Below are 12,041 nucleotides of genomic sequence, written 5' to 3'. Positions count from 1 at the left end.
TATATATATATTAGGGGCCTAGTGTAGTGTTCGGTTTCGGAAATATCTGCTATTATTTCCTTCAACTAAGTTTTATAATAGCCGTTATAAGAAGTTTTAATATTATTTTAATATTAAATTAACTGTATCTGAATTTTCGAAAATTTCCAACATTCTTCATCACACTTCCCTCTACTCGTGCAATTTTGACCGCTCTGTTAGGGCAGGGAATTGTTATAACAACTCCCTGGTTAGGGGTTGAAGGAGGTTTTTCCATATTGGTTGTTCATAGATGAAATTTTGTGCAACATTATGGGCAAGTTTTGAAGTGAGTTTATTCACGAGAAATGTGAATTTTCAAATTCTGAACAAATAATGGGCTTTGAAAAGTGGGGCTGACGGGTATTGTGGGCCGCGACGTAGAGTCACCTACAAAAGCAATGATCCACAGGACATGCGATGAGGTCGAACATGATGTGTGACTGGTGACAATCTACAAAAAGGTTATGGATGGAAAAAAAAAAACTATTGGGAAATACTTGGTTCTCAGGCAAAAAGTGTACATCTGGTTGGTCAGTTTTCAAGCCCAAGAAGTGCCATTTCCGGTGATCTGGGGGGTATCAAAACCAGAAATTTTCTTGTACGCTGCGCGCCAACCGATGGTGGCGCTCCGCTTAGATAGTAATTCGCGCCCCCGGGTTAGAAAATCCTGGATACGCGCCTGTAAACTGATGACAAACTGTATAGACCCATCTATTTAAATTTGACTTCTATGTCAGACTGCTACATTCTGTCAAAATTGTGAAAAGACGGAATGGTAATCACTCGCACTTCTAAACAACTATTTAATATAGGTCAAATATTGCAGAAAAAACAACAAATAAAATGTGTTTAAATGTGTGATGATCTTATCGTGTAACGTCGAACAGATTTATAGTTTATTTAATACTTCATGGTAGCTGTGTGCTAACTAAGGACAGGAACGGAGAGGGGGATTAATTGGGATTATCTACAGTTTTAGTTTTTTTGTTTATAAATGCATTCTCAGTATGTCTGTTTTCACCATGCTCCCCAAAATTACTTTTCTAAAGAACATGTGACACCATGACAACCGAAACTATTTTTAGCGAAAATAAATAATATGCATCCCTAGCGACAACAAAGATCTTAGTAAAACGTAATATGGTTGTTTCTATTGTGTATTGTTCAAAATGTTTCATTCACTAATACATCATTGATAATTTTTTTATTCGTTAAAGCCTTTATATTGTTTATTAATCTTACAGTTTTCTGGATTCCTGATTCTGCTAAGTTTGATGAACAATATAAGCTTGATCTCGACTCTGGCCGTTGGGAAGTAAGTGATCATCACATTTCATGTATAATGATAATGTTTTTATATTTGTTTTATTAACATATCGATAATGTAATTACTAGCAAGATGATCATACCACTGAGTATCCCCAGACGTTTGTAATTCACCGCACGTCACTGTAATGACCACACCATGGCTTAGTCAAAGTAATACACAGAAAGTGACGTCATCCGATGAACTAACTACAGCTGTGATATATCAATTACTGTTTAATTGAGTCATATATCGGTTATCAGCTGATGGTTTCTGAATGAGAAGTAGTATAAAGAAAGTAATGACATATCGGGTGAGCAGAGACAAGTGAGCAAAACACGATGAGTGATTGGATGAAAGTTAATAGTAACAAATATTTCTAAATATGCAACGAGTTGATTAAAATAATGTAGTTTACAAATATTACTGAACACACACTGAGGGGATCAAAGTGATGCAGTCAAATATTACTAAACAAGCAACAGGTGGGTTAAAGGGATGTGGTCAACAAATATTAGTAACATACACTGAGTGGATTAAAGGGATGTAGTCAAAGAAATATTTCAACATTTGCATTGAATTGATTACATTGATGTTGTAATTACTAACATACACAGAGTGGATTCGAGTGATATAGTCACAAATATTGCTAATATACACTGAGTGGATTAAAGGGATGTAGTCAACAAATATTACTAAACATACACTGAGTGGTTTAAAGGAATGTAGTCAACAAATATAACGAAATATACACTGAGTGGGTTAAAGATATGTAGTCAACAAGAATGACTAAACAATCAATGGGTGGATTAGAGTTATGTAGTCAACAAATATTACTAATATACACTGAGTGGATAAAAGGGATGTAGTCAACAAATATTACTTAACAAGCAATGGGTGGATTAAATTGATGTAGTCATCTAATTTTACTAAACAATCAATGGGTTGATTAGAGTGATGTAGTCAACACACATTCAGAACATACACTGAGTGGATTAAAAGGATGTAGTCAACAAATATTACTATTCTACAATGAGTGGATTAAAGGGATGTAGTCAACAAGTATTACTAAACATACACTGATTGGATTAAAGGGATGTAGTCAACAAATATTACTAATCTACACTGAGTGGAACATTGGGATGTAGTCAACAAACATTCCTAAATATACACTGATTGGAGAAAAGGGTGTAGTCAACAAATATTACTAAACATACACTGAGTGGATTAAAGGGATGTAGTCAACAAATATTACTAATCTACACTGAGTGGAATGATGGGATGTAGTCAACAAACATTCCTAAACATACACTGATTGGATTAAATGGTGTAGTCAACAAATATTACTAAACATACACTAATTGGATTAAAGGGATGTAGTCAAGAAATATTACTTAACATACACTGAGTGGATTCAAGGGATGTAGTCAACAAATATTACTTAACAAGCAATGGGTGGATTAAATTGATGTAGTCAACAAATATTACTTAAAAATACACTGAATGGATTAAAGTGATGTAGTCAACAAATATTACTTAACAAGCAATGGGTGGATTAAATTGATGTAGTCATCAAATTTTACTAAACAATCAATGATTGGATTAAAGGGTCTAGTCAACAAATATTACTAAACATACACTGATTGGATTAAAGGGATGTAGTCAACAAATATTACTTAACATACACTGAGTGGATTAAAGTGATGTAGTCAACAAATATTACTTAAAAATACACTGAGTGGATTAAAGTGATGTAGTCAACAAATAGTACTAAAAACTACACTGAGTTGATTAAAGCGATGTTTTTAACAACTATTACTAAAAAATACACTGAGGGGATTAAAGGGATGTAGTCAACAAATAATACTCATTTACACTGAGTGGATTAAAGAGAAGTAGTCAACAAATGTTCCTAAATATACATTCAGTGGATTAAAGGGATGTAGTCAACAAATATTTGTAAATAAACACTGAGTGGATTAGAGTGATGTAGTAAACAAATATTACTAAACATACACTGATTGGATGAGATTTATCAAATATTACTTAACATTGAAATGGTTGATTTAAAGTATGTAGTAAGTAATCATTTTTAAATATGCTATAAATGGATTGGGTTGACATAATATGTATAAAAATATTTGAAAAATAAAGTGTAACTTATTCCACAAGCCCCATTCAAGTCCCAATGTAGTACACAGTGAGGGATTTAATGTCATGAAGAGAAACAAACATAACTAAACAAGTATTAACATATTGGTTTAAATGGCAAACTGAACACGAACTTATCATCATCCAATGAGTGTGGTAAATTGATAGTAATCAATCATATATCTATAACAGACAATTAAGCATTCAGTTACTTAAGTTAAATTGAAAAATAAACACATATATCTATAATTATCTGATGAGCAACTGAAAGTAATTTAGCAAACAAGAATATTTAATCATCCAGCAGAAATATCACATTAAATTAATACATTCCATACTAAATATTATGTTTATCATTTATGGTAAGGATCGCATGCTTTTAATTATCATTCCCACCCATATACATCTAATTACCTAACAGTAATGATTATCCAAGTCCCCCTCCCGCTTCGCCAAAACAAACATTGTAAACTTACTAGGCCTAATATCCACGCATTCTGATTGAATAACTTTTAATGTTTAGAGGAGAAAAAGCAGTAACTTATTAGTAAACATTATTCCGTTTTATTAAACTTCCACTCTTATACATCCACATTTAAAAAGTATCATAATATTTAAACAATTCTGAAAAAAAAATATTATCCCCGCCCTGAACAAGAAAATGAAACAATAATAATGTAAATGACTAGGCCTAATAACAAGCATTCTGTTTGCATGATTTTTATTCTCCTTTGTCATGTAGAAGGCTGGATCGTGGTAGAGGAATTAGAGCAAGTACATGTTCCTGAAGACAACCCGTTCTGATCCCGCTGGAGTTATGATACACCACTCAGTTCATCGAAAATTGCATGCCCGAGGTGCACAGAAAACAAGTTGGGAGTGTACTGGGAAACTTCAAAGGGAATTCGGGTCTCTATATATAATTGTGACGTTGTTACAACATTGGCCATCGTCCTCTTTAAATCTTTTACTTAGCTTTAAACACCATCGCTGTTTTCATATACTATGTGTCCATATTTGTTTACATTTCATGCTCAGGGGACTTTTAGTTATGTAGTTCAGTTTAAATCTTCATACTTGTTTTTAACTCACTCGATTTTATGCTGAGATTTTCAAATTTATTTATTTTGTTAAGCAATTTCTTCTTGTATCACTTCATGGATATGTCTTCTGCCAATTATAAAGAAGGAACCATTTATACTTATCAATAAGTTATCCCCGAAAGATGAAAATATTATTTGAAACAAAAAACAAATTGTACTTGATGGAGTAATTAAAAAGAAATGGAATATTGATGAGTTTGGTTGACTCAGTTTTGAGATTTCACATTGTGACATAGGTACAGTTTGAAAGAAGGTTACGTATCACTGTAGATAAAGCTAAGGTTCGTGGTAGTATTAGAAACATGTTACTTTCACGTTTCCAATGTGTAACTGCGGGTGTCACATAAGTACAAACACCACCCATCATGAAACCAGGAATCTTGAAAGAATGAACACTGATCTAACAGTATTTATGTAGTTTACCTCCGTGGTAATTAATTTAGAGGTACATATGTTGTCATGGTAAATATAGTGATTCTATAACAAGAATCGATGCGTGAGTGGTTATGGATAGTGTCAGTATGTGAATGGAGATAATGCATATGGTAGAGAGGATATAGAGATTTATTTGCGTCATCGAATGTCCACACTGACGCATGTCATCTCATCTCTTGGAAAACTAGAATTATGTTATAATTAGGACAAACTAATGAGCAAAGTTAAAGTATCATTACTTGTTTGCCAAATTTGAAATTCGACCTTTCCAGCTTACTGCACTAAAAGCGCAGTGAAAATGACACCGTTATATGCAATTTTTATATCAATATTCTTCCTTTTTTGCATTGAGTTATCTGTGATTAAAAGTTTTGAGCTGAATAAAATTAGCCTGACCTTTAACGAGTCTGTAGATTTTACAAACTTCAATCAAAATGTTTAAGCTTCGCCTACCAGACCATGCGGCAATCAAACCTCTCTGTTTTGTTACGACAGCTAGGCCTAGTGTAATAAACATGCTGACATGGGCGGTCGCAGTGAGTTTACGGTATATCGCCATAAGGGTAACAGAAAAAAAAATTGTTTTCAGCTTTTCTCTATTAACCCTCTGGTCAGAGTGCATGTAGAATAACAACATTGAATCTACTTCAGAAGTTGTTTTCTTAAATTCGTCATCAAGTCAGGTATTGGGACTTCAACATACAGTTTTGTTTTTATCTTTTTTATGTATTGTGCATATTTATACTTAAAACTAAGAAGGGCAAATTTTGTGAGGGGTTTATCGAAACCTCAACGCTTCTGTAATATAGCCATTATTTGTTGCGTAGAAACATTTAACAACAAATATTACTATGTGATTGTATGTGATTTGTATTATAGCCTTATCTGTAAATTTTAATTACCTTTGGCTTTGACTGGTTTCCTAGAACCGCTTGTTAGGATATTATATGATCGGCTGTCATATTTAGAGATAGCCAAATTAAGTACCATGGCACTCTGATCGGTGGAAAGTGAACATGTGATGGTTATATATGCAAACTTTATTCCACCAACGACGGTGTTTCATTGTACGTCAAACTGCTAATAAAAGTAAAGTAAATCATCTGTGAAGTTGTTATTCATTTTTGTAACACTTTGTTGACACGATATCGTGAGGAAGCTTTCAAGGCATTCTTCGGTAAGGGATGTTATATCTATTAATAAGTCATGAATTATGATTCACTCTTATGACGTAGCTGACAATATATATCTTACACGTAGGAATAACTATGGCAACTTGCCTTCCATATCGTCGCACGTGGAGGTACGAACAAGTTTGTTAGTACAAACGTACAGTTTTATCAATATTTTGAGAGAGAGGGCATTGACGTATCCAATATTTATCACACATGTAGCTTTATTGGATTATCGTTCTATGGAGAGAGGTTTCAGTGGTAGGGGTTCCCACCCCCTTTGTGAAAGTTTTCTTTTGGGCCTGGGGATTAGATACAAATTAAATGGTGCTATATCAAAAATAAACATAACTTGGCTATACCATTACATTTATGGCTATGTATAAACATGTTGACACATTTTCATCCTCAAGTTATTGTTGGAGGGGGGGGGGGGGGGGTTAAAGTTATATCTGTGTTCCTAGCCAATATTCTAAGCCTATGTAATGTGTCTTTGAGAAGTTAAATGTGAAATGTAAATTGTCATTAAAAATTGTAACGGGAACATGAAATTTGAGAAAACTTTGGCAGTCGGGAATTTTAATATTCAGTCGGGGAAAATTAGTTCACAACTAATGGTGCACTCCCCCCCCCCACCCACCTGCCCACCCCTTTTCAACCTCACACAAACTATTACTTATCATAATATCGGGTTTATATTAATATATAACTAATTTATGGTTTGAATAAATGCACCTGATGGGTGGGGGATGGGAGAGGGCACCTATAACCGTTACATTGGAGTAGATCCCAGATCCCTGGCTGCACCTCTCCTTTACAAAAGTATTGATTCGTCACTAGTCGTACTTCAACTTCCGTGAAGATTCAAACCCATTGAATAAAACAATAGCAGTCAGAAAAGGAGAGATTTTGAATTCCCCCCACACCCTGCTCATCTCCCCTGTGTGCTTCCTAACTGGTTGTAAAATGTCGTGTCGTTCAGACAAACGTATATTGCTATAAGTGGTGTTACTAAGATGTGTGACTCTTTGAGAGACAGTGAATTTGTTCATTTAACTAATTAAACCACGTGTCAACACACAAATAACTTGACCCTTAAGTCATGCAATGAAAGCATTTTGTATAGTTTCACAGGTGTAGCATTAATGGGAGTGAAGGCGGTGTGCTACCGTTATGCAACGTATATCCTTCTAGTCCATTCCTTCGTCGTTCCTCCTCCCCCTCCCCGCCTCCTCATCCACCCCACTTGACAGTCGGTGGTCATTAAAAATGTCATGTCCAGCTTTGAGTACCCCAGGGGTCTGTTACGTTCTACCCTTTTTAGCGCCCCTTGCAAGCTTTATAATTGCCGCCCCTGGTGTTAGCTGTATAGTCTACATATGGTCAGAATAACACACAGTTGATCTTGACCTTTGACCCTGCTGATTGTCAGCTGGTCATTGAAAAAATGCAACCATGCCTCAGAGATGTTAAATCCTGGTGTCGCTCAAATAATCTTGCTCTTAACGACTCCAAAACTGAATTTGAACACTTTCGTTCAAAATTTGCAAAGGATTATCTTCCTGCTCCTGCCACCACTATTAATCATTCTGTTAGAAATACATCTGGGCAAGTAAGGAATCTTGGTGTGAAGATGGATTTTTCACTTTCCATGTCAAAGCAGATCGATATGATCTGCAAAAGTTTTATCATGGCAATCTGTAACATTGGAAAAAAAATCCGTCGCTACTTAACTAGCGATACTACGCAAACACGTGTTCATGATTACATGACATCTCGGCTGGAATATAATAATTATATTCTCTATGGTATTCATGATCCTGATTTGTCTAAAGTACAGCATGTACAAAATACAGCAGCCCGTCTTATTAGTTTGACTCCACGTTTCCAACATATCACCCCGATCCTAAAGTCTCTGCACTGGTTGTCGATTAGCTCTCGCGTTCAAAATGCTTCTCCCTACTCACAAAGAAACATGTGGCTTGTCTCCTTCGTACTTACAGAAACTTATTACGCTTTATGAACCAACTCGTTCAGTGCGCTCTTCTAACAATGTGTTACTTTATTTTACAGTAGATCCACGCACTAAATGTTATGGTGAACGTAGTTTTCAGTACGCTGCCTCATATTTGTGGAATAAAATTCCATGAAAATCCCCCAAGTTCCATCTGTTAGCAATTTTAAAACGATGCTCAATATTCACCTGTTTGGTTATCTTTTTGATCACTGTTTTTGTTGTTTTCTCGTTCTTTTCTCGTTGATATGTTTGTTTTGATATTGGCGCACGAAGGCATCTGCAATAATGCGAATTATAAATGTAATTATTATTATGATTTATATTGATTGCACTTATAGAACGGACATGGAATGGTAACAACGCGAAGAAACGCCCTCAGAAAATACTACAACCACTGTTTGTAATTCATCATTCCTATATTTATAGTACATACGTAGGCCTTCATATGTAATACTCATGATGCGAATAAATACACAGGCTACGTTCATAATATATATATATATATATATATATATATATATATATATATATATATATATATATATATATATATATATATATATATATATATATATGTGTGTGTGTGTGTGCGTGTATATATATATATATGTGTGCGTGCGTGTGTGTGTGTGTATTTTCATTTAAAGAGACAAAAAGTTTAACTGATAAATAATCTAAATAAATTGCAATGATCTAATAAACTTGAATGTTTCTATGGATGTGTTAACTTATAATTGACTTACATTGTGACTTGATGCAATTTCTAGTAGCAATATCGTAGACATCTGAAGTTGTTTACTATCAGTTCTCTCTAGATACACAACACTGGAACAAAGACGTCGTAAACTGTTTTGACCCTTAGTCTTGAAATGAAAATACAAGCGTCTTGAAATGCATAATATAGAACGAATTAAAAGTTATAATATGTTAACATTGCTCCCTCGAGTATCACCATTTCACATAATATGAACCGCAGATGAAATCTGTGAGGAGGAAGTGATAATCCCTCACCATATATATATATATATATATATATATATATATATATATATATATATATATATATATATATATATATATATATATATATATATATATATATATATATATATATATATATATATATATATATATATATATATATATATATATATATATATATATATATATATATATATATATATATATATATATATATATATATATATATATATATATATATATATATATATATATATATATATATATATATATATATATATATATATATATATATATACATATATATATATATATATAAATATATTACGAGTTTCATGTTAAGCAAGTGGGTGGGACCTTTTTTGTAATGTCCGTTCAATGTCCAAGATGATACCCTCCTCTTGAATTGTATTCAAAATGTTGCTAAGACCGAACACGGAACTTACTTTTTAATATAATTGCGTTTATATGACTCTTATTGACACCATATAGGCTCTACCCTATGTTAAATATTGACGTTTTAGAGCGGTAGGGGGAGAGGGGAGATGAAGGGAAACATGGAATTCTGTTAATAATCGGTATATTAGAGGGTCTGAAGGGAGATTTGTAACCTCTTCCTTGGATATATATATATTTTTTTTTTTGGGGGGGGGATTTGTTGTTGTTTAGATCATAGTAAACGGGATTGAACCTCATATGTTGTATTCTACTATTGGGTACTATATATATCAGAGTGAGGAAATGCAATATACAGAATTGTTCCTTCAAAAAACCGGATTAGACACATTTTTATTTCTTTTCGGCCTGTTCATGTGTAGTATATGTTTCCTTCCGAGGGGAATGGTGATGTACACCCGACGATGATCACACAGTCACAGTCCCGATGCAAGGGGACTAGGGGTGAGAGCGGATCAGTTGTTCGGTAGTTTGGTTTCGTGCCCAGGTTCTCTCCTCGGTGACTTTTCTTAAAATATATATTTCTCTTGCGCAAAGTCTTTCTTGAGTTTATTTGTGACCTGGCTTGGCATCAAGTTACCTTGGTAACCAATTCACAGGCTAGCAACGCTTTCACGGAGACCTGACAATGCTGCTTTAAGGTACATGAGTCTTAACTGTGCAGAGGAGCTCGGAACGCCACAAAATATATAGCCAATGGTAAATAACAAAACACTGTGTATACAGGTTCCAAGGCTATGTATGCCTACAACGATGTATGTATGTATTTTAGATCATCATGCAAGCAGGAACTCGCAAAAGGCCTCATTGGCCTATCAAAGCTGCAAGCTGGGACCGAAGTCAGTCTCTTAGATTCATATTTAACGTCCATGATTATGAATTGTCAACAACTCTGTAACTGGACGACATACATTAATCTTGGAGTTTCTCGAACCGGTGACATTATGATTGGAAGGCACCGGCGTTAACCACTAAAGCTAACACTCCATAACGCTCCATGCATGTTACAATGGTACCCTGATAGTTACCGTATTAACCAAGCTCTGATACCGACATCATATTGTAAAGCCTGTGTACCTCGGACGAGCGGTAGCGTGGGTTACCAGGCAGCTGGAGGCCACCTGATGTCAAGGCAGGGGAAGGTGGGGGCGAAGACTAATGCTAGGCTTGAACCAATACACAAAAGTAAAGAAGAATATAGTGTCAGAGAAATGAGTCTCATGCGCCGACTTAATTAATTAACTTTAGACATACACTTAACAAAAATAAGGCAGTGTCTTTCTGCCGGACACAAATAGAAGCAAACTACGGGCAGAGATTCAATTTAACTAAATAACAAATAAACTACGTACCAGGGCGTGGGCAGCACGGCGCCAACGGCGGACTGAACAAAAACTGGCCAATGCGGTCCCGCCCCGATTAATTTCTTCAATACCTCCCTTATTTGACCCTACCTCCGGTGTCTATAACATGGAACGAAGCCAACCAGGACGGGAAGTTATTAGTTATAGAATACAATATAGGAAATGTCACCCCGTAGTCAGCCCTCACTCCCGGACCCGCTCTCTAAAATAAAGAAACAACCTTGCCTTTAAATAATACTTTATTGTAATAGCCGTGCTGCTCACCGCTGGTCTCCAATTCTCTGCCCGAACCTCAACAAAATAAGTTAAGTCTTCCAAAATACTTAAAAAACAACATCGTCTTAATTAAACAGGGTATAGAGAACAAGCGATAATCAAATGTATAAACGCTAAACAGAGCAACTGGTGTAATAAAAGAGCGAATGCCTGGAATGCTGGTGATGGCAGACGACGGGGAGAGCGAGAGAGACCTGCATAATATAACAAAAGTAAGTGGAATGGTGAGTGAATGGGCAACATATCGCATGGTAAATTATGCAAAACTCGGGGAAACATATTCTTAGTAGCCGTGGGCGTGTTCGAAATACGTGGTACACGCATCCCGAACACCCCAGGGCGTAACAGTATTACCATTAATTCAGTATATACACAATTCGAGTTTGAGAAAGGCTCAATATGATATGACCAACATGGTTTATAACCACTTCAAGCAGGCTGCATTCAATCAACCCACATCCTGTAATCTATTTTCTGTTCTAATTGTTGGGAACCAGAATATCTCTTTAGTCTTTAGTTATTCGATATACCATAGTTGGATTGTTTAACTTCCTCTTTAGATTCCTGTGTTGAATAACGTGTATTACAATAGTCTATAGGTCGCAATGGATTCCAAAACAGGTTGTGCATTATTGTTTGGTAACTGCTGGTGTGTGGCGGTTAATTTTCCTCTTGTGAGACCAAGCTATACTAGTAATTGGTGACTGCTGATGTGTGGCGTTCCATTGTCGTCTGTTGATTCCTTTCAAGTTTTAGACT

At 35.1% G+C, this 12,041-nt stretch overlaps 1 protein-coding gene across 15 annotated transcripts in view; it reads left to right on the top strand.

The window, feature by feature from the left end:
* Nucleotides 1-12,041, top strand: part of LOC139982656 (uncharacterized) — a 333,630-nt gene that overhangs the window by 214,123 nt on the left and 107,466 nt on the right. For 2 of the 15 annotated variants that reach the window (XM_071995685.1, XM_071995674.1), the window contains exons 20-21: nt 1,266-1,336; nt 4,221-4,732. The exons of the other annotated variants lie outside the window; for them this stretch is intronic. In XM_071995685.1, the coding sequence (XP_071851786.1) occupies nt 1,266-1,336; nt 4,221-4,238 (89 nt within the window). In that variant the 3' untranslated portion in view covers nt 4,239-4,732. Of the gene's footprint in view, nt 1-1,265; nt 1,337-4,220; nt 4,733-12,041 lie in introns of those variants that run through there. 15 annotated transcript variants of the gene reach the window in all.

This window comes from Apostichopus japonicus, chromosome 16, assembly GCF_037975245.1.
Source record: "Apostichopus japonicus isolate 1M-3 chromosome 16, ASM3797524v1, whole genome shotgun sequence".
Taxonomy (NCBI): Eukaryota; Metazoa; Echinodermata; class Holothuroidea; order Aspidochirotida; family Stichopodidae; genus Apostichopus; species Apostichopus japonicus.
The sequence above is the reverse complement of the archived record's forward strand: the minus strand, read 5'-3'. Positions and strand labels throughout refer to the sequence as shown.